Below are 21,570 nucleotides of genomic sequence, written 5' to 3' on the forward strand. Positions count from 1 at the left end.
AACAGGGCCGGCAACAGAAGGGTGGCTGCCGCAAGCTGCTGTGCGTGCTTCTCATGCGGCTTGCAATGCCAGCACAGTTGAGAATGCCTTCTGCCAATGGAATTTCTACACTCACTTGGGTTGTAGCTTCTATGCAGTATGCCACTTTTTTTTTTTTCGTTTTTCAATAAAATATTTTTCTCATTTTTCTTGGGTCGGCCGCTGCAACTGTAGCGTTATACAAAATTTGGGCATCTAATGCGCAATATTTTTTCACATTACATTAGTTTAAAAAAAGCTTTGCTTAACTGTACCCCTACGTACAACCAAACCACTTACACCGGAGCGTGCACACCCCTCTCTGCAGTACAAGGATCTTCTCGTGCCGATTTTAAGCGGCCTTTGAGCAAAGCCGCACAAAGAATGCACAAAGCAGCAGCCATCTTATCAAGAAAAAATGCCTTCAAAGGCAAAATGTACAGCCTGGAAGCCCCATCATTAACCTTGAAACGACCATCAATTGTGATTTTATAACAGGACTTCTACATTACTTCTCTGCACCAAATTCCTTTTCAATGCATTCTGCAGCACACACAACTCACCAGGATTAGACAATAGCCAACTGCTCTTGGTAGGAAAAAAACTCAAATTTGACCAGAGGAAAGCCAACTGCCTTCGGTATGAAAACCCAAACCCAAATGTGTGTGCAGTTGAAATAACGTGGTCACTAAAAAGCTACACACCTTAGAAATGGACACATTGCGCCTAGATGGGTTGACGGAGGAGCCGGAAACTGGCCAGTCATCGTCCTCGGTGACCCTGCAAAGGCATTGTTCAGAATGCATCAGGCTAGCACCGAAGGGAAAGTAGCAGCACCATACAATGCACAACTGGGCTCCGCCCTCAACCAAACATGCACATGCCGCAGGAAGAAAAATTTAAGCATTGACCCCCACTTCGAGATTTAGATTCACACTGAATATAAAGGGGAAGTGGGTGCCAACTGCTGGAGGGTCTGTGCTACAAGGGCTCTCACAAATAGGGGGGGGGGGGGGGAGGAGTGTTAAAATTGAGGGTGCCTAAACTGGCCCTCCCGCAGCAGCTCTGCAAACACACCAAATGTGCAGTGCCGCTTTTGCCTAGGACTTGGCTTGACTCTTACTTAACAATCACGCAACAAATAGCCGCCTTCTCAGCCCTGCCGATGTTCATTTCACTGGGAAAAACAGCTCTGGAGGTACGCAAAATATTCCACAGACAGACGACTACTACCTCCTGGCTGGGGGGATGTGCTCAAAGTGAAGGCCAGAAGTTGGCACCAGGCTGCCAAAGAGAGTGCTGCAACTCTCAGCTGGCCTATTCTAGGCTCACTCTATTAAGTGGTAAAAAAGAAAGAAAGAAAGAAAGAAAGAAAGAAAGAAAGAGAAGCAGAGGAGGGGGAGGAGTCCCTACCAGCTGGTTGCAAGGAGTGAGCACTCGTTTGCCGCAAAACACTCACTGCACTCACTTTGTGATGAACTTGCGCGACATGTGGTCCAACCGGTCAGAGCAGAGCCTGGAAGAACACAAAACGGGAGTCTTTATTAAAATGCTCTCGTGGAACTCTGGGAATAAGAATCAATGCACACACCAAGTACTCAGACGGTTGACGGGCCTAGACACATGAGTGACACATCAAGTGGACTCCCAAGTCCACACAGTATTCTGGCCAAGCTGAAGTCACAGTGCGTGCAATTGAAGGATGCTCAGCTGGAACGATTACCTAAGATCACCCGCAAAAAATTATTTGGCTAGAGCGAAAATCTGGACAATTTCATTCCAGTCTGAACATCCTTACGGGTAAGGGTGGGGACCGAGGGACCTGCAAAGAAATGCTGCTGACTGTACGGAGGGTCGCTGTCAAGCTGGCGATATCTCCCTTCTTTAAATACGAAATTACGAGTCAACACACTTCTGAAAAATGACACTGGCAGTGCTCGTCACGAGGCAGCCGCCCCGAGCTTCTTCCAATCACAAAAACAAAGTAGAAAAGCAAAGGTGACGCCAGCAATGCACCCTGTGCGCTACATAGAGAGCACAGTCAAACCCAAATACTAAAGGCACAACCAAGAGGGCACTGACACTACTCACGCAGGCTCAGGAGCGGCCATGCACGGCTTCACCAGGCCCTTCTGGGAAAAAGGGGAAAGAGATAAAGGAGGATGAAGAGACGTCACCTGCCACCGCCTCAGTCCTCCAATTTGCTCGGCTTTATGGGGATGCTGTTGCACCGGGCTAGAACAAAATTCATGGAGTGCATGGAAAGATTTCTTGCCACAGAAACTTCCCCGCCATAAACTCGCTAGAAAATATCAAAGCTTCACTACCAGGTGATCATCCCACACAGGGTGTTCCCTTTTCTTTGGCACAAGGGCCATTAAAGTGATTGGCATTCGGTTACGGCCTGCACAACTGTTAGATTCTTCCATTAGACATGCCACTGCTGGAACTGATGCCTCTTCAGCACTGTCTTCTACTAAAGCTGCATCAACGTAGCGAGCATTTTACATGAAACCTCAGTCATTTGGGAAACTTTCGCTTCTCGGCAGTGCCATGCCCCAGTGTAAAGTGTTTACTAGTCAGACTAACACAAACCCATGACAACATCCTTATACACGCACTGGGGACCAGGGACGCAGTTTTGCCTTGATGTGGATTGGCTGTGGCTTGAAAGCAAGCGAGCTCTTTCGCAAGTCGACCTCAGCTACATCTCCATCGCCATCACGCAATGGCCTCCTCCACAGCAGTGGCAGTAACGAGGCTACAATATTAAAAAATGTTGTGCATAAGTGATTTTTGAGCTGGAGTTACCATCTGAACAAGAATTTCTTACTTTTACTTCGTGAAAATATCACTGAAGCGAAGCAATTCAGAGAACTGGAAGTAACAATCCCCAGGGGTTTGTGCAATAGTAATCTGGTAAGAATGGCATAGCAAGTAAAAAACACAGTTTCCTGAATGATAATGAGATCATAAAAATTACAGATGACGACAAACCAGTTTCTGCATTAAAAAAAAAAAAAGAAAAAAGTGAGGTCAGGATTTGTCAGTTCCTACAAGACCCGATTTGCCTTCAGGCTCCCTTAATTCCCCGTGTACAGGGAACAATAATGCATACAATCTACACATTGGATATAGTAATGAATGGCCATTGTCACATCAATTGTTTAATTTGCTGTATGTTATGGAAGATGACCATCTACATTACCAGGTATGACTTATGCCTACTCATCGCACCTTGTTTTATGAAAAAATGGCAAAAAGAGCTATGCCAGTTCCACACAATGAAAGAAACTATCAGGATGGTAATCGGGACCAAATAGGTGCAACATAAAAATTTCAATCTCAATTAAGCATACTTCTATGTTAATGAGGGCAATGAAACTTGCTAGGGTTATTGTTTTATCATAGACCGAAACTAGTTCTACAGCCATCTACAGCTGCTGAATAATCACAGGAGTGGTGCCATCAGGATATTAGTTTTAGAAACAAATTGCTGATCATCCACAGTAGTGAATAAAATGTACTCTAGATGACTATACATTTGTTAGCACCGTTAATTTGTTTTGAGACACATGAATTAGACTGCGAGTCAGCCATTTTCCGAGACCACACCATTGCTCTAAGAGTGCTCATCGATTCACAAAATCCACCGTGGCTGCAGAATGCACTCGTAACAGCCGCAATTTGCCACCCTGGACGCAATGCACTAGGACTGGGGAATTTCACACCAGCCATGATCGTATCATCTAGATTCCAATGTATTAAGAGAGAAAGTGCATGGCCTACCCATCACAACTAACCCCAGTGAACAATTTCAACGTTTTTAAATTCTACGCAGGCCCTCAGACTTGTTCTTTACTCATGCTCGAGGGCCAAACAAAAGCCTCAACCCATGTGGCACAGCACGGGAACGAATGGCGACGCGTGCGACAAGGATGGGCTGCCCCAGTCGTCCTTCCGACTGCAGCAGCAGGCGGGGGCCGAGCGAGAGGGAAGAGAAGCAGGGAACCCACGACAGGCGGCTCCCTCTTCTCCCAGCAGCTGTCCCGGGCGGCAGCCTCGCTCGAGGCAGTGGGCCGAGGAAAGTGGCTCTTGCGGACCGCTTCCTCGCGCTGGGCCGTCTCCTTGGAGTCGGCCACCACTCTCTGCACAGCACAGCGGCAGACGCACACACGTTGCCACAACAGGGCGCACACACCGTCACATTTGCCACCGAAAGGCACACAAGAGAACTCTGTCACAACCGAGTGCAACTGCAGAGGAGGCAAAATTCACGCACAAATGGTACCCAAAGCCTACTGGGAAGGTGATGCACACAAAAGGAAGAGACCCCCGATGGAGTAAATCCCGAGCTTGACTACTGCTGCCTCTGGCCTCTCAGACAGCCACCTACAGAGTGTAAACTGGCAGTGGGGTACGGCACTGTCCCCGGGAGGCTCAAATGTGTGGCCGGCTCAAATCGCTCAGCCATCCATGTGGCCATGTCCACACAAACGATTGCAATCACAAGTGCCCCAAAGAATCCCCTTCCCCCGGCATGTCCCCGACAACGTGCAGCAATTATCTGCCCCAAACAGTCCGGGCATATCCGAGTCCTCCTTTCAAGGTTCATAGTACTACCACAATGACAGGGCCTACTGGTAAGGTGCTCCAGATGGTGTCTCTGCCAACAAATATTGACAAGAGCCGGAGTGCGAGCTTTTATAAGATGACATTAGAGACTAGAGCAAGAGACCTTTGTAGCTTGCAGCACATGGGGCTAAAACTGCAAAAGCTGGAGTTCACAGACTGACCAAACTGCACTTGCAATGCTACAAATGACTGCCACGATTCTTCCCTTTTTTTTTATGTCAGTGAAGTCATGCACTGAAGATGATCACCCAAGGCGCACCCACCAAGGGTGAGACTTGTTTTCTGTTGGCCCCCTGGACTCAAAAACCGCTTGCAATGCATGACCACACAGAAGTTTAAAGCACTCCATAGCACACAACGCTTCACACAATTTCTTGGGGCCAAGCAAAAGAAGCGAGAAAGGCTGTTCCTACATGCAGCCCCCTGACTGCCAACTGGCATTCACTCGGCCAGACGAGGGAATTCCACGGACAAAGCAAGCCTAGATTGAGAAAAATTACAACAAATGTGTGTCAACTGTCCATTCCAGCACAATTTAAAAGCGAGAACCCACATTTAAAGAATGGCATACAATGACGAAAGATAAGCTTATCAAAACAGGCACACCTTTCCCCTGAAGGCAGATAGCAGGTCACACAAGCAGGCGCTGTTGTTTTATGAGAAATGAGCCCAAATTTCTGGCAGAAATCCACCACGGCGCCTTTACAGCAAGTCTACAAAGGGCTCCAACGGCAATTATGCACACCAAAAGACTAACGGTTTAGTACGTGCTTCCCTGTCTGGTGCAACAAATGCCAGTTGGCAGCCAGGACTCACTGATGTCTCTCTTCTGTAGTACTTTGCCTTTAATTTTTCCTGTTGTTTCTGCAACAGTTACTGCCTTGCACCCCCAAAAAGAAGCCGACTAGACCAGCTCCCACCAAACGCAGCCGATTAACTCTTTCGCTACCGCGCCTATCAAAATCGATCAATTTGATCGATACTTTTGGGAGCGCCATTTCATAGCGTTCCAGGTGTTTCTCGAACAAGTAAAGCTGTTCGGAGTTAGATCAGAAAATGGCCTTTCAAAATCAGTTTTGTTTTCATTTTTGCTACGGAAACGGAATTTTTGAGACGCTTTTGAATCCCCTGGGTGTGGAAAAGGGGCGTGGTCATCACGCGTCACTGCTACCAACGAAGAATGCGCACAACTCGTAATTACTCTGCACCAGCGGTTGTTTTTTGCTATCAGGGCGTGAATGGGGAACTAGCAAACGATTTTAAATCGTCAGGTTCGCGCTCTGACAGTAATAATCCCAGAAATCGGCTGAAAATGTCAAGCAGTGCCTGGTTGGAAAGCTACTTTATGATATTAGGCAGTTTTATTGCCTTTGCGCACATTGTTCTAAGTACTGTGGTAGTTCTACTTACCCCAGGACCATTCGCAAACAGTTTACAACAGTTTCGGTTTCGATTCTGCATCGCGAAATTCATATTTAGCGCTACTACGCAGTTACCCAACTTCAAGGCTACCTGCCATGGCGCCTGGAGCGTCCGCGACTGATCCTCGAACAAAGCACGGCGCTCCTGATTTCCCCCACCCTAACCCGATTTCAGCGATAAGAACATCAGATGAAAGTCAAAAGATCACACCCAGTCATATCTGTTCCGCCGAGGACAGCGCTTCAAACCGGCCTTACACTGCCAGCTGTTCGACTTCCAGTTTCGTTTCCATGTGAGGGTATGTCCGGGTGTCTAATGTTGCTGCTTAGTTGAACTGCCTATTCGGACGGAATCTCCGATAAGTTGTTGTACTGTTTAATTTGAAAAATGTTAGGTGGCGCTGCAATAGAGGAGGCTCGTTGTGCTGATCTTATTTATCGCGGAACTGCTACTCGGCCAAAGATCGCAGGGCACGATTCTAGCTCATCGTACCTCATTTTTGCGAGCAAGGCTACAATTGCGAGTAAGAAGATGATAATAAAGCTCAGCTTTATGTTTTGAGAGATAACTGACCGTGAACGACAACAAGCATCAGCCACGGCGTTCCGTTTTCAATTTCATGCATGTTTTTTTCCGCATCACGTGCTTGTCCCAAATATTTTGCTCGCTGTAAATGCAAAGTCAGCCATTGACGTGATGTTTTTACGTTATGTGGGGGCAAATTGGTGCCTCTGATAATGACAAACCGCCAGGTTTATTCCAGGAAACCACCCAAAATTGCACATTTTGAATTGGAGGTTGGGCTTCACCGCATGACACGAGCACTATGCATGCAGACATTTTTTTTTATATCTGACAAACTGTTCCGCGCAAGTCGACATTTTTTCTAGGGAGTGTTTTTCAAATGTTTCCCTACAAAATGTATATTCTAATTTTTTTCTACTACCGGTGGTTTGTTAAACACAACTCCTTTTTTATCATTTTTTTCGACAACTTCACAAAAATTTTGATTTTGATATTTTTTTTACAACTATGATATATAAAAACCTTCAAAAAACTGGTGTTATTGGAAAGGCCGTTAAATAATCTGCATTTTGTGTTCCTGCAATTAGTGCCTAATCAATTTTTTAGCAGGAAAAAAAATGTTTTCTTGGACCCCTAAAATTAGTCAATTTTCCGGCGGTAGCGAAAGAGTTAATGCTACAAAAACAAGCTGATGGTTGCAGCACGAAAAGGTAGAGTGGTCACAAGGAGCACTGCCATTCCGGGAAGGAAAAGAGAAGAAAGGAAAAAGTCCCAGCAGGGTGCTCACGAGCAGCTCTTTCTTCTGCTCCTCAGTCATGTCCTCCTCCCAGAGGCCCAGGGCTGCAAAAGAGACCACACGCAAGTCAAGCCAAGCCAAACAATATGCTCTTGCCGCTAAGTGTTGCCCAAACACTTACATGCCGCCTTTGGTGCGCATGGCTTTTTGCACAGCTGGCGTGCTGTGCAAAAAGCCAATGCCAAAAGACGTGCGAGGTGGAGAAAAAATAGCAACAAGGTCATATTTACATTGGCCACAAGGTTGGGCAAAACGAAGTAACTAACGGGGAAGTTTTAGGGGAAGGCTTCATGGACCCCTGAAATGTCAGACCCCCATACGAGAACCCCTAGTTTAGGGGAACCTGGCAGTCGGACTAGCCTGGACTGCAGGCAACAACTTGCTGCTATTTTGTTCAAAGCAGAGCATGCTGCCCCGAGAAATGAGTGGCAGTGGCAGCTCCACAACGCAGCACACATGACAACAAAGTCGCTGCATGTGCGAGCATGCAGAGTTTTGCATGTGAAGGCCCCCGAAGCACGCCACACTGGTCTCCAGCATACTACTGCACAAACAGCCACCACCCACCCTAGCAATGACAGGGCAGGCTCATTCTGTCCGTCCCGGGTACACATCCTGATTTACAAAGCTTGTGAACACGCCATCATCTATGAAGAACCTTTAGAGGCTCGTTTGCGTGCAACCCCGCAGTCAACTCTAGTTTGACCACCATCAGTTCAATTTTCGCCCTCAACAGGGAAAATTTATCCATCCTGTTACAGTATAAAACCATGTATTTTGGACTTCCACTTCATTCACTTTTCCACCTAATTCTACTGAATTTTAACGGTCCCACCTGGGTCAGGTAAACGAGAGACGACTGTGGTGATACATGCGAAGAGTAGACAGACTGGCTCCAGTAACCAGTTGCCCATTCAGCACTGGAAAGTTTTCTGCAATATGCACATGGCTGTTTGAGGATAGAACACATTGCAACTACCAAGTTTGGATCCAGTGATGCATGAAACGGGGGAAAGTATACAGCTTTAAATTGGGCTCTATGTCCATAATGGCAGTTACTTGTAGCCAGACAACCATAATTCAAATTTTAAAAGGACACATGTATGTTTATGTCTTCCCTCTCTTCCCTAGTGTCAGCCAATTGCGTGATTGGAAAGTGAACGTGGCAGCACTAAGACCTCGGTGCCAGAAAAGGAGGGGACGTGCTGACAAGCCCACTGAGTTATGCTGAATTCCAGCAAACTTCACAGTGCTGCATGACCAAAACAGAAGCAAAGCCTTACACCCAAAAAATTAGCAGCCGCCAATGTGCATTTACCTGTTTTTCGGTAATGGGCCACACAGCAGTCTTCTACAAGAACTACTATAGGATGTTTTTCCAGCCCTTCAGTGACCCCTGCGTAGCCAGTAAAGCTCTCTACACTCGCAGTGTGCTGAGAGCAGCAATGCCTCGACAGTAAGGAAAAAAACTGGGCTGCAGACTGTCTCATCTGCTCCACCAAACTGAAGGATTTCCTTCTCTCTCGGGAAGTCCCAAAATTAAACTTACACCGACTGCTGTCTAAATCGCCGCAACAATAATTTTGGCCCTGCAAGCCTGGAAAGAATGCCAGCCCACAGTGCAAAGGCACCCACTAAATGTGCCGCACCTTGACCAAGACGGTGCGTGCCACCTAAGAAAACGCGACCTCCCGTGCTTCACCAGAGACGGACTCACCCTTGAGCTCCTCATCCATGCGAGCCTCGTCTCGTTCCGTGGCACCGCGCCGCACCACAGTAGACACCACTGGCACCTGTGGGGCACAGGAGAGCAGCGACGACTGGCTCACCTCCCCGAGCAGTTTCAGGGCACAGTCAAGGTGACCAGGGCAGTAATTCTCGTGCCCTTTCATCTGGCCATTAAAGGCCAACTGCACTGGAATTTCACCTCAGCCAAATTCCTTTTGAACATATATTGCGCACCACAAAATCAACTAGGGCATGACTGGTTAAACGCCTTGTCGTTTTACTTAAAACAGCCCCGTAGCAGACGATGTTGCACCTTCCGCTGGATCGTGCAAACTGTCATGGAGCGGAAGTGACATTACGACCGGTTGGGTGCTTGGTCCTCCGGCCAGCCAAGTGAGCCGGTCGAGCTCCGCAGGGCATGTTTCTCCTAGGATGACCCCGTGTGCAAACCAGTTGCCCACAGGTTTGCTCCGGACAGCCAACCGCTTGCTCGCCAGCTGCAATGTCCCTTCAGCTCTCAATTTTGGTTCCAAAATCACAGATTTTCACTGTGCGTGCGCATGCTTCACCTGTCATATTTTCTACCTAGCAGTCTTTTTAGGCAGACTGGGTTTTGAAGAGGACAAAATTTTAACAGTGCAGTAGGCCTTTAATTTGTGCCAGCAAACATGTTCTCACAGGTTCTCTCTCCTTTCTTCCTTTGGATAATTTTGTCCCAGGCTTTCCTCTCACCCTTCCCATCATCAGTTACTGTAGGCTGGCATGCAGGGGTACGGAGTGGTGAGAGTGAACTGATTTGTAAAAAGCAAAGTATATAAAACCTAGCCAAAGAGCACCAGCATGACATCAAGCCTCACAATGGAATGTTGAGCACAGCCTAGCTGTTACGCCAGCTCAGTAGGCGCCCCCCCGTAGAGGTCCCAGGCAGGGCCCTCCGGAAACGAAGAATCCTTAAAGTGGGCTTGTACACATCGCAGCAATGAAAATATTGCATCTAAAAAAGTCTCAAGAAGACTTAGTGTTAAGCTTTGGCCCTTCATGCCAACGTTTGCTGCATGACCAATGTAAGGGAGGCAAATACAATGCTTGGGCAAAGCTGGAGACAAGAGGAATATAATGCCACATGATAGCGTGCTTGAAACTCGCATCAAAAGGCAGCTTTCATTGTGGATACTGTTAATGAATTTAGCCACAACCACTCGTAACCGTTCCAGCCCCGTAGTTTTTATTTCATGTCAAGTATTCATTAATTGACCGGCATGACAATTAATTGCATCATTTGGCAATTAAAATTTTCCTATCAAGCAGAAAATTTTCTTCCGTTTTCTTAAAGGGGTCCTGAAAGGCATTTTGAACACACTAAATGAACAAACAGTCGTTAGGTTGGCTGCTCAAAGTCATCTGTGCCAGGTATAATTTTTCTACGTGCGGCGGAAAGATCACACTTTCGTTGCAAAGTTTGTCGCTGCTTTCCCACCCTTTCCTGTGTGTTTTTGGACACCGCTATTTAAACACATGTACGTCATCGATCCACCCATGTGCGATCCAAAGTACAGATCCTGCTCTTGGATGGCTTTTTTTCTCGCACTTCCAATGAAGAGAAGAGTCGTCAGCTCAGCATTGGTGGGTTATGGCAGCTTTTTTTGGTTAATTAGCGCTTCCTGCATCACACTTACACAATATTGTGCTCGTCTATATTTACCTTTCTTACTCTATTACCACGCTTCTCGTTACAAGACATGGGTGCAGCTTGTCAAAACATGCGTGCTCCCTGCTTAAGTGCGCTGCTGGTTTGCTCTATACCTTCCCACGAAGGCCTTCATCGCGACTGATAAAGTGGTCCAAACCAGCGCGTTTTGTGCACAAGTTCTTCACTGTTTTCAAATGTCTTTTCAACATGCCGCTGGCGGGAACTACTACCGCAACACCGCAAAACAAGGCCCTGTGTTAGCGGGGCGGTATGAGAGATGGCGCTTTTCGGCTAAACAGTGCGCACGCTGCATAAAAAAGACGCGCACGATCCTACCCGTGTAGCTGATAAAAGATTCCTAACCAGTGCATTCGTTGTCAAGAGTTCTGAATTGCTTTAAGCCTTTCGGCCCTGGTGGTGTCAGTTGACACCATCACATAAAAGTCCCCTCTGGTGCATAGAGAACGAAACCAGAACTGCTAGTTTTTTGAAGGAATTGTCCTTCAATGGGGACTATTGAGCTAGACATCGCCATTGTTGCATTTTAGCAGAGCTGGACACTACAAAGAAAAAAAAAAAGCTCGAATGAGTACAAAATTACGCTGTTGAGGCGAAAAAAAAACAGAGGCCTTAGTTTTATTTCCAAGCTTGTAAATCGATAAATATATGGACTACGAAGTTCATTTTTCGTTTGTAGGCTCATGTAGTCATAATATTAAGGAAAACGTGAAAAAAACTTTTTTCTGCTCAACATAACCCTTAAATTGCCAGATGTTTTAATTACCTCATTAATAAATGAATAATTACTTGCACTACCAGCTCTATTTTTGGGAGCCCTAATATTTTGTAGAACACACAGAAAACATTTTCTTGCTTAAAAAAAAAAAAAAAAAGAGCAACAGGGCTGAAAGCGTTACACTGTCGTTTCAACGTGCCATTGATCACAAAGCCGGAAATGGCCGGAGATGCCACCTCTGAGGAGCAAAGCATCATGGGAGGGAACGCTTGCGCGCCGCAAACAGAGAGGAGAATGTTGAGAAGAGGAGGGAAGGCGACGCAACGTCAATAGGTGTCTCTTTATTTACAATTTCTCAGTCAATACTCATCGTTTTAACAAAATTTTTGCAGGAAATGGCTGCCAATACAGTGCTTTATTTGGTTATATGTACATCCATTTATAGGCGGAGGTATATTAAGAGTGTGGGGACCCTTGTTTCCCTACGCCTCGCCTGCACATGTTTCGGCGAGCTGGGTAGCTGGCGCGTCACGTGAGTCGTGCCCTTTTCGTGACCCCATGCGGCTCGCCATGAGTATGTGCGCGGGGAAAGGAGGATAAGCTTGTCACCTTCCTTCATGCCACCCTCTCCCCAACCCTGGGGAGACCTCCTCTCCCCCAAGAGCCGACCTGTGGGACGCGCGCGCGTTCTGCCGGGAGTCGACTGGGCAATTTGGTCGGAATCGGTTGGCTCAGTAGTGCCTACTCCGAATGCCCCAATGACTGAACCCAGTTGGCTCCATGGGACTCTGCTGAGAGATTCTGTATTGACAGTTTGCAAGGGAGGCCTGAGTCCCGCGGCTTAAGCGAGCGAACGGAGCCACTGTCTCCCTGCAAGCGATAGTCGTGTTTGTCTGGTATATGCCCTTCATCTGCCAGGCAATAAAATCTCACTTTGGATTGCCAGAGTCTGTCTACCGCATGCGAGTACCCGAACCTGTGCGCGAGTCTCCGGATTCCGATGGGGCTAGCGTATGGTGCGTAGCACTTTCTCTAGCGAAGCTAGCCGGGGTCCTCTGCTATCCCGTACGTTAGCCCCCAAGAGTAATGAGAACCTTACACTACGGACAACAATAAAGCTGGTAGTGCTTGTATTTAAAGATTTATGAACATTTTAACTAACCGGGATTTGTTTCCTTACGTGCCTGTCATCATACCTTGTGTCTACAGGTGCTTTATTATAGCATCTCGCCCCACAAAAACACCAAAAATGGTGATGCATACTGCAGGAAGCATCCATTAAGAAATCCTCCCCAGTTTAAATTGTTCTTGAGGAACAGCTTTTCAGCATTTCCACAGACTGCGAAAGGACCAGTTACTACCAGGGGGTGTCCTCAGCAAGGCAGCATGTTAAAGAAAAACGATCACACACAAAAAAGGCACCCAAAATGAAGAGGACGTACCTTCCACCCAACATGAAGAGGACGTACCTTCCTTCCGAAGGGTGGCCCCATCTCCCGCAGCCTATTTTCCGTTGGGGACACGTAACCCATCTGTGCAGCGGGGGAGACAAAACAAGGTTGGTCCAGCGAACAGCCATTGATTGCGGCGTTTGTTCCCCTCGCTATTCCCCTGCCTGCAGAAGTGAAGCAGCCCTGACCGCTCGGATGGTTCTGTGAGGCCCCACCGAAGGAGGCAGGAGTCCGAGAGAAAGCTGCAACCGCGAGCAGCTACCCCGAGCAGTGCCCACTTACCGTATTTACCCGATTCTAACGCGCACTTTTTTTCCGAAAAAATAGGCCGAAAAATCGCATGCGCATTTAGAATCGGATACAAAACCGGAACTGCCAAAACAGCGGAAATTTTGTCCCACCCATCGCCATCGCCATCTCAAGATGGCGCCAAAGCTTTTAGCAACGATTTTTCAGACGCAGCAAGTATTCTATAGCAGCAAGCCTAGGCACCTAGGTTTTTCTATCGGCGTTCACACAAATCGTCAAATCGTTTCACTCGCGCGCTTGATAAAATAATATAATGGCAACAGTGGCTCCCACGCGTTTAAAACGAGCGGTCAGCTGAAGCGTGTACCTCTGGAGAAGCTCTCGGGATGGGCGTGCGAGGCGTGGGCCATGATCCCATCGACCATGGTTGAACGTTCGTTTATAAGTGTGGCATCGCGAACGCGCTTGAAGGCACCGAGGCCGAGATGTGGTCAGCGGAGAGCAACGAGGAGTGAGATGAGTGAGATTAGTTCGGGAAATAAATCGCCCGTTTCTCTCGCATTCATTTGTCTGGGTCACAAAGTCCCGTGCACATTACAATTGGAGGTGCAAGTTTTTTCGTTTTTTTTTTTGCCAGGAAAATCGGGTGCGCGTTAGAATCGGGTAAATATGGTACTTGCCAACGCGCTTTGCCATCTCATTCTCAAAGGCTCGCTGCCAGCCCACGCAAACCACCTCCCAACACTCCCTTTCCAGGGAAACAGCTGTGGCGCGTCTTTCGAACAGTAATTTAAACCTCCAAGGGTCGCTGCCATGAATATACTACTATGTCCAACGTGGTTACTACTGCAATACTCCTGCACCAAATGCACACTTGAAACCTTCAGCCACTGTTGCACTGTGGATTACCCCAGAGGGCCCCCTCCCCAGGGTTGTGCAAGCTTCCTTTCCCCCTCACCTCTCCAAGCTGCACCTGGTGGGGAGGTGAAACTGCTCTGTACAAAACAGTAGTAGGGCTCGGCCAGTTACAAAAACATTGGAAGTGCTTTGACGCAACATTTTCTTAACCATGAAATGGGGTTAACCAGGCATGCACTAACAAAATTTTACTGTACATGTGTGAAGTGTGTGTGCATAGGCGTGTGCACGCGCACACACACACAATGTGAATAACAGTCACGGCCAAATAAAACAATCACGAAAATATGAACCAGAACACACAAATAGCATGATTTCTTTCCATGCAGGCCGCAGTAACAAAGACAAATTTGGCGTTCCGAATATACCTATAGCGTGCCCTTATTTGACCTTCGCAAACAGTATTTCTCAATGCCGTGTGCTCTGGTTCATATCTTCATGTTTTCAATAAAAAGTTAACTATTTAATATTACCCAATAAACAAACCCAAATGTAAACAAATGCCTGACACAACATATAATCTCTAATGACCACCAGGTAAGTTGCTAAATATTTTAAACTGTCCATTGACTTGACACACAACATTCTTCCAGAGACCTCAAAGAAAACATACCGTTGCTTCATTTTAAAGATCTTTAAAGATTTGGCAGTTCATGCCCCCCCCTCCCCCAACAATCTTGTTAGACGTAAAATATTGGTTTATTGATGAAAACAGTGCTTATCAGTGTTTCAAGGTGTAATTAACAGAAAAAACAGCGCAGATAAGAAAGCAGAAAGACTAAACACACATGAGCAATGACACGTGACTACCCTTACTTCTGTCTGTCTCAGCTGCATGACAGACAGAAGGAAGGCTGTTTTTTTTTTTTTGTAAATCATTTCAAACCATCACCGCCAAAAAGCCACTTTTGTTCAAAGGGTGAACATTAACATTACCCATTTGCTGCACCATTAACTCTTTCGTTACCACGCCTATTCAAACTGATCACCGGTGATCAGTGATTTATGTTGCCTATTTCGACATGTTGTAGTCGTTTCTCGTGCACCCAATGCGGCCAGTGGTTAGCCTAGGCACTCCACTTTTAGAACGAGTTTAAATTTTCCCGCTCCGGCGACATTGAGATTTTTGACGCTCCTTTATGCGAGCTGAGGTGCGTATGTTTTTGAGGAAGGGGGCGTGGCTGCTGCACTTGACAAAAAAAGGATGCAGATCGTGGTTAGGCTGCATTACCAGAATATCTTTTTGTCAAAAGGTTCCTGGCAAGTCAAGTACCAAATAATGTCGTCAGCTTTGTAATCCGACAGCGGTGAGAGGTGATAATTACTTGGAAATGACACCAGCTATTCACTAGTGATCTTTGGTTCGGAGAAAGGGCCGCTTTATTCTCCCAAAGCTTATTTCTGACAGTCCCCCGCATGTCTAGCAAGTGTGCCTGGCATTTTCAGCCAGTTTCCAGCAGGTTCGGTTTCGTTTTTGAACTGCGAAATTCACATTTGGCGCTACTGCGCTGTTACCCAACTACAAGCTCATTTGCCATGGTGCCTCCGTTGCCCACTACTGTTTCTCAAAACAAGCATGCCACTCGTGCTTCCACTTTATCCACCCCTTATTTCTGCGATAAAGCTTCCGCTGAAAGTCAAAAGGTAACAACAAGTTGTCACGCGTCAGTTCATACGAGGAGAACACTTCCAATTGGCCTTGAACACCGCCAGCTGTTCACCGGCTAGTTTCGGTTTCATATGAGGGTATTTCAGGAAGTCTAGTATTGCATCGTAGTAGAACTGTCTATTCTGACAAAGTCTCCAACAGCCTTGTATTTGTTTATTTTCGAAATTGTTAGGTGGCGCTGCAAGGTAGTAGGCTCGTAGTGCTGAACTCTCTTCATACCATGACGGCAGCTTGGTGAAAGCGTGCTGGGCAGGATTCTAGTGCATCGTACCTTAATCCTGCAAGCAGGGCTACCATAGTGAGTCAGAACATAATAATAAACCGCAAATGAATGTTCTGACTGATAGGTGATCATCAGAATGTCAACAAGCATCTACCAAAGAGTTTGGTTTTAAACTCCAAGCGGATTTTGTCGCATTGCTTGCTTGCCTTCAATACTGTGCTGCTCATTATCATTGACATGGTACTTTTACATCACCTGGAGGCTAAATGGGGCCTTTAATAATGTCAAACCACCAGGTTTCTTCTAGAGAAGCATCCAAAATAAGAAAATTTGAAATAGAGGTTGGGCTTCACCACAAGGCACGGGAACCACGCGGGCTTACATTTTTTTTTATATCTGACAAATCGTACCACGCAACTCAATTTTTTTTCTACAACAGGTTTTTGAAATGTTTACCTACAAATGTAATTTTTTCTACTACTGGTGGTTTTTTATACACAACTTACTTTTGGTTATTTTCTTCGACGCCTGAACAAAAATTTCGAATTCGATAATTTTTTTCGCTATCATTATTTATGACAACATTATTAAAACTGGTGTCGTTGGAAAGCGTGTGGAATTATCTGCATTTTATCTGACTGCAATGTGTGCCTAACCAATATGAATAGCACAGAAAAAATGCTTCGTTAGACCCCTCAAAATTGTCAACTTCCTGCAGTAACGAAAGAGTTAAATGACACGGCAAAAGCCTTATGACGTGCCTGGGAGTAGCAGCGTAATAACTCGGTGCCTTTCAGAAGCAGAGCTTCAGAATCTGATAAAGCCCAGATAACCATATCACGGCGATTCAGTGTGCATAATAAACCCATGCTGCCTAAAGGTGCAGCCATAGACTTCTTGCTTTGAGTGATGAAAGCGACCAGATGTGGATGGCAAGCTCACCTGAACCCTCACTCCCCCCCCCCCCCCCAAAAAAAAAAAAGACAGGTGCGATTTAACCACAATTCTTTTGACTTCAAAAGCTACCCCACCGTTGCACGAGGCACTCGAGCCAGCAATGGTGCAGTTCCATTACAGCGCTTAAAATCCTTCATAGCACCTGCCTCTAAATGACCCCGATTTCCGTTTCATTATTTTGTTTAAGTCATTCGAACTGCCAAAAAGCAATGCCATTGTTGATCACAGTCCCACAAAAGTATTTCCAGAACTGGTTAATTTGGTCCGCATCAGCCAATTGCACAGGCTATACATTTGGACACGAGTGCAGGGATAGAGTTGCCATCCTTTTCACAACTTACTATTTGTTAAAACTGCTATCAGTGCTATTAGAGGAGGCACTCTTGATTGGAACAAAGTTGTATTCATAGTCCCTTTAAAGAAACCGAACATAACCTAAAACACACCTATACACTCATCTTACGCAGACACGTGGGCTTTCCCCCCTGCTGCAGTGTTGAGTGACAAAGCCAGCCTGAAGTAGCGCTTGCTATGCGGAGAAGCCAAAAAGGGTGGTGCATGTGCATTGCAGCAAAGCGAACATTTTGCACTGCACCACTGTGGGACGAGACAATGCGTAAAAGATGCTGTGCAGGGTACTTCACTGCGCTTCTGAGGGCATTGAAGCTTCCAAAGACCCCCACTAAAGAATTCCTGCTGTAAGGGTTTAGATGACATAAAATGCTCATCAAAAGCATCTATTTATGGAAACTGCAGTAAGCTTTATCGGCAGCAGCCTCAACAATTGTGTGCAGTGTGTGCAGAGCTAACACTGGGCCTCTGAGGCCTAGGCCCACTGCTACAACTCTGTGCAGGCTAACGAGGACGCTAAAGGCAGCAGTTGATTACCAATTGAAACCCGTGTAAATGATGCCACACGGAAGGCGTGTTTTACTCTACCCACGCTTCATATCTGCTCCAAACGAAGTACCCCCGCAATGAAACCAAGAGTCAGACCCAGGTTTTTCAGGACAACAGATGTCAGCACACTCTTGGCACGATTGTCTCGCAGTAGCCATAACTGAGGTAATACAGCGCTTCAATGAACTCCAACGCTGCAATGAGGATGTTGAAATACCCAAACTAGGCTTGCATGATTGGAAGGCAGCTTAGGCAGGTTCCTACACCAATAAAAGCAGAGATGCGCTGCACACTTATTTAACTACTGGCTGTCAATTTTCGCTAGGCGAGGTAGACAAATACCCAACTGCCTTCGTCCTGTTCAAATAGACTCCTTTGACCCCTTTGTGTACCAACAGTGACACCTAAACAACCACCTCAATTCGGTATGTTAGGAACTATTGCTCTAGCTAAAAACACTCTTTTCTGCGCGTCACTCCAACACGTCAACACCCACCACAACATGACACGACACTATTACTATCACCCACTATTACCACGTGCCCCACTTCAGGCATTACACGTTTCGATCAATCCTCAACATGTGGTGGCCTGACTGCAAGCTCTACCTCTGCAGCCTCTGTACCTCGTATCCTGCAGCAGCTATGATAAGCTCTACTGATAAGCTTTTTTTAAGTGTTTCCTTCCTTTATCAGGCATTTCACACCTGATAAATAGCATCGCTGATACTGCATGCCATAGACCCCTTCCAAAATGTTATGCTGCAGTTTTTCATACGTGCACACCTAACTTACGTGTACACCTAAGCGGCAGCGCGCCTATGGCAGTTTGTGTGCGCAACGTTTGGGAGCACTGTTATCAAGACGTGCGAGCCGGCACATCACAGGGTATTTTTTTGCATTTCGCGGGCATCTTCAATACGCTAAAAAACACTAATACCTAATGTACAGAAAGAACGAGAGTTTATTCTGAGGTTTCCAATACTGCACTGCAACTTTCTAACTGGGATTTTTTGCCTAGCTTCGTTGGTTCAAAAGTTGGTTAATTTCAATTGACTAATTATCCATTTAAGCAACTACATAGCAACATGCATTTGATTGCGTCGTCTTAGAGTGCATCGAAATATTTTTAAACTCTGGCTAAAGTTAGGTGAAACACCCTGTATATATCCATGTTGTCAAATTCTATCTGGACCTGCCAGGAGCCCACTCAACTAATCAGACATACTTTCGCTGCACTGCTTCTCGGTTGAGCTGCCTCTCTGGTTTGCCTGTTCCCCCTCCCACCAGCTCTCACAGAGGCTTAACTCTTTCGGGACCGCTCCATAGGCCATCGATCACATATGATCGACGGTTTCGCGAGCCTGCAGAATACAAATTTTCGCTCAATGGAACACCTAGCGACATCTAGGAGATAGTTTGAAAACTGGAGTTTTCTCTTTTGTGAAGTTTCTTTTTTTATCGCCAGGCGGCAACGCATCAGATATTTTATTCTGACGGGCAGTGGTTTCGAATGTAAACAAACATGGCGTCATAGTCGCGCGAGCGTGATAAGAAATCCGCCTCGTCTGGTCTCGCATATCTTCGCCTTCTACTGTGGATTTTAACGATGAGAGTGGCAGTGAAGAGTCGGAATGCGGCTTTAGAGATCAGATTTCAGCTCGAGTGACGATTCGGGTGTCGTTCAGCCTGGAACATCAAATCGCCCTCAAAGGTGGGTGTTAGTTTCGGTTTCAATTGGCTCTGGAGTAGGTATGTGCGCTCGAAATATGTTCTGGCTGGTTTATATTTGTTCGCTAGGGTGTTAACTACCTATGGTGGTGATCTCCTGCCACCAGCGCAGAAACGGATCAAGTTTTTGCCGAGACGAGAGCCCGGCGTGTACCTGGGCGACGACGTAGCCATGGCCCTAGTGCCAAAGAGATCACACACAAAACAAAAAACCAGTTACACCTAGCCGCATCAAACTTTCGCGATGAAGAAACAAAGCATTGTGCTAGATTTTGTATATGCGGAAAGAAGCGAGCGATGCACTTTCTGCCACACATCGTTTCCAGCCCTTCGGCACTCCTTGCAGCTTCTACAGCACTGCACACAGTTACTGAGACAGCTCGTTGATTTCCTCCCACTGCTAAGCCAAAGCACAATGTGCCTTAGTGCGTATACACTAACCTATTAGCATAACACTCCTTGTTTTCGCACCGACTGGCCTGAAAGAGCCAGCGCTTCCATGACGTTTCCAAAAATTTGAAGGGCTGTACATGCTCCAAACCGCCCCAAAAAAGGTACAGTGTTTGGTACACGTACACCCGGCGGCAAAATAAGCCGGGGCACACGAGGTAGCAAAAATGCCTCGCCATGCCGTTTTGCGTTGCACATCTGGTGTCAAGACATCGCAGAGTGCATGCGCGTCCCTTAATGTTTGCAATCGCGGCATCTTCCTCGGTTGCTGTGGACAAACTGGTTATGTGCAAGGTTTGGCTCTAAGGGTCGCTTTGTTTACTTCGTCACACAATTGTTTTCTTTGGAGCTTTCATTGTTTTTCCTTTTTTTTTACATTTATTCCGGTAGTCTGTTAGCAAAAAAAAAAAAAAAAAAAACCATTTCCAAGAGCACAACAATGACATGGTTGGCCATGACCACGATCCACCCCGAGCAACCAGCTTGCATCTAGAGAGCATAACAAAAAATCAGAAACCCCTCTGTCTAATGACGAAGATAGCTGAAACGCGAAGCTTGAGTGCAAAAATCAAATGGTGAAGTGCCGAAGTCAAAGCCACTGCCATTAAAGTCAAGGTGTCAGATCAACATGCAAACCACCCAAGTCAAAGTCCAAACTAAGGACGACAGCAAACGAATCCTTCACGAGAAAGCTGAGCCGCCCCCAACCATCGTCATTACACCATCATCGTGGTCAAAATTCCTAACTGCCAAGGTGCAAAGCCAACGCCCATGCAATGAACTCAAAAGAAATGCAACTGTACACACGTTGGCTTCAGAACGAGACGGACCCAGGTTTGATTCTGACCATGGTAAGCGTTTTTTTCTCGTTCAATCATCATGTGCCCTCCCATTGTGTAAAGTTGGCTTTCCTGCAGTGTGTTTCCGTTCTAACACCGCCATTAATGAGACCAAGAAGGTTTCACTTTAACTTGCCATGACATCCATCATGGTAAATGGAAAAGCAACAATGCTAGGTTCCAGCAGCGATAAGCAATAGAACATTACATTAAAGCCTCGTGGCAATGTGTTACACCTGTCTAATCCTGCAAAAGCCAACAGCGCATGCTTCACTCTAGCCAGGCTCTGGCGAACTGCCTGCGCGACATGGGAGTAAAGGAATAGACCCCTGGCGCCAAACACTGAATGCAGTCAGCCTTTCTGCTGCAAGCAAAAATATAGGCATGGTTGTGAATACGGAAGGGCACATGCGCAGCGACATCTTGACACAAGAAATGCAACATCAGATGGAGCGGCGATGCATTTTGCCCCACTCGTGTGCCCCGGCTTATTTTTCTTTTCCGCCGGGTGTACACTTGTGCATGCAAACAGCCAGGGCAGTAAATGACTGCTTGGGTTTGAGCACAACTACTCTATACCTGTGCTAATAACAAAAGACATCAGAATGTTCTGTTTGCATGAAGTCAGTAAACC

At 46.5% G+C, this 21,570-nt stretch overlaps 2 protein-coding genes across 7 annotated transcripts in view; one reads left to right on the top strand and one right to left on the bottom strand.

Annotated features, from left to right (window-relative positions):
• LOC144137068 (uncharacterized) overlaps positions 1–21,570 on the bottom strand; it is a 41,495-nt gene that overhangs the window by 18,691 nt on the left and 1,234 nt on the right. For 2 of the 4 annotated variants that reach the window (XM_077669446.1, XM_077669443.1), the window contains exons 3-9: positions 12,993–13,082; positions 9,114–9,189; positions 7,388–7,440; positions 4,035–4,166; positions 2,110–2,150; positions 1,487–1,534; positions 723–798 (exon numbers count right to left, since the gene is read on the bottom strand). In XM_077669446.1, coding sequence (XP_077525572.1) covers positions 723–798; positions 1,487–1,534; positions 2,110–2,150; positions 4,035–4,166; positions 7,388–7,440; positions 9,114–9,189; positions 12,993–13,082 — 516 coding nt within the window. The remainder of the gene's footprint in view (positions 1–722; positions 799–1,486; positions 1,535–2,109; positions 2,151–4,034; positions 4,167–7,387; positions 7,441–9,113; positions 9,190–12,992; positions 13,083–21,570) is intronic. The other 2 variants (XM_077669445.1, XM_077669444.1) reach the window with 2 other exon arrangements.
• The window catches only part of LOC144137115 (uncharacterized), a 46,344-nt gene continuing 39,809 nt past the window's right edge, over positions 15,036–21,570 (top strand). Inside the window, exon 1 of one of the 3 annotated variants that reach the window (XM_077669449.1) lies at positions 15,036–19,630. The gene's annotated coding sequence lies outside the window, so the exon portion shown is untranslated. The remainder of the gene's footprint in view (positions 19,631–21,570) is intronic. The other 2 variants (XM_077669447.1, XM_077669448.1) reach the window with 2 other exon arrangements.

The sequence above is a fragment of the Haemaphysalis longicornis genome, unplaced genomic scaffold (genome assembly GCF_048455015.1).
Source record: "Haemaphysalis longicornis isolate Haplotype H1 unplaced genomic scaffold, Haemaphysalis longicornis Haplotype H1 scaffold_1, whole genome shotgun sequence".
NCBI classification, from domain to species: Eukaryota; Metazoa; Arthropoda; class Arachnida; order Ixodida; family Ixodidae; genus Haemaphysalis; species Haemaphysalis longicornis.